Consider the following 1,355-nt stretch of genomic DNA (forward strand, 5'->3'; position numbering starts at 1 on the left):
TACTGTTACATTCTCAGTTTGCACATGCATAATTGCACATTGATACTACTGCACATGCAGCATACACTGTCTTATCATATTTTTTATATATTGTTATTATCTCTGCATTTGCTGTTTAAAGTGCTTTAGATCTTGTGTTACTTACTCATCTACTTTATATTTCATTTGTATTGTGTGGCATTCATGGCAAAGTAAGATTTACATTGTCCTAACTGTGCACATGATCTGTATAATATTTAGAGGTGTTCCTAATATTGTAATCTTCTCATATAAATGTAGCTGGGGAGAACAAAATATTGAGAGCCCACTTAAATAAACTATGAATTCAAATATTAACTTGTAATTGAATGTATTCATTTATGACAATTTCATCTATAATTGAAATATTTATATTTCTGAGCAATATTTCTCTTTATTTTAAGTTTATATGTATTTCGGGTTTTATTTTGAAAACCGGATGTTATTTTGACGCAAAAGGAAGCACGAAAATACTTCAGGTATCTTAACTTCGCTAATTCACGGGTATAGCAACATCCGCAATAATAATGGCATAATCAGATTGCTGACAATTTTTTCTACCACTTTCATATATTATATGTGTGTGAGAGCTTTAAGGATGGCAGAATAGAAGAGGAAACATGGCAGGAATCGATGAGAAACACGCGGAGCGGGGGTCACGTGACACTAGAATGGGGGTAATTGGAAAAGAATGGAGCCATTGACTTTGAATGGAGAAGTAGACAAAATATACATATGGATTAAAAATAAACCGTAAGAGATATCAAGAAGATATTTACAACATCAATACCTGATTATGTCACCAGTTGAATACAGTTAGAATGGCATTTCTAGCCCACGGTATGCCTGCGATATTAAGGTTCAGCTTCACACAGTTGAATACTGTTGACAAGCAGCTGTTGACAGCGTCTGCAGAGAGCGACAACCAGACGTGCATTTCTGCATTCAGTTTCAAACAAATAGAGCACCCTGTTGTGTTATTACACTGTTGTATTATGTCATGATATTAAACAAATTGAAGGAACCGTGGCGTTTTATAATTACAAAGACGTTTTCCTTCCAGCGTATTATTTGACTGCAAGTCAGGAAGCGACAGAGTGAGTGACGGCGATTATCAAAGTGACACCCAATATTAATAAATACAACACTTTGTTGTGTTATTCCACTGTTGTATTACAAAATGAAGGAACAGTTACGATTTACAAATATGCCGAAGTTGTATTTCAGCGGATCTTCTGTATTGACTGTAAGTCTATGGAGCAGTGAGAGTATGGGCTGGAATGAGCGACTTACGCAAATACCATTCATCCCATCTCAGTAACACTGACAGCTGAATT

At 35.4% G+C, this 1,355-nt stretch overlaps 1 protein-coding gene across 1 annotated transcript in view; it reads left to right on the top strand.

The window, feature by feature from the left end:
* The window catches only part of LOC109957952 (girdin-like), a 24,319-nt gene that overhangs the window by 14,759 nt on the left and 8,205 nt on the right, over positions 1–1,355 (top strand). The window contains 1 exon segment of the mRNA XM_020596212.1: positions 1,270–1,286. Coding sequence (XP_020451868.1) covers positions 1,270–1,286 — 17 coding nt within the window.

The sequence above is a fragment of the Monopterus albus genome, unplaced genomic scaffold, assembly GCF_001952655.1.
Source record: "Monopterus albus unplaced genomic scaffold, M_albus_1.0 scaffold29.1, whole genome shotgun sequence".
In the NCBI taxonomy this organism is placed as follows: Eukaryota; Metazoa; Chordata; class Actinopteri; order Synbranchiformes; family Synbranchidae; genus Monopterus; species Monopterus albus.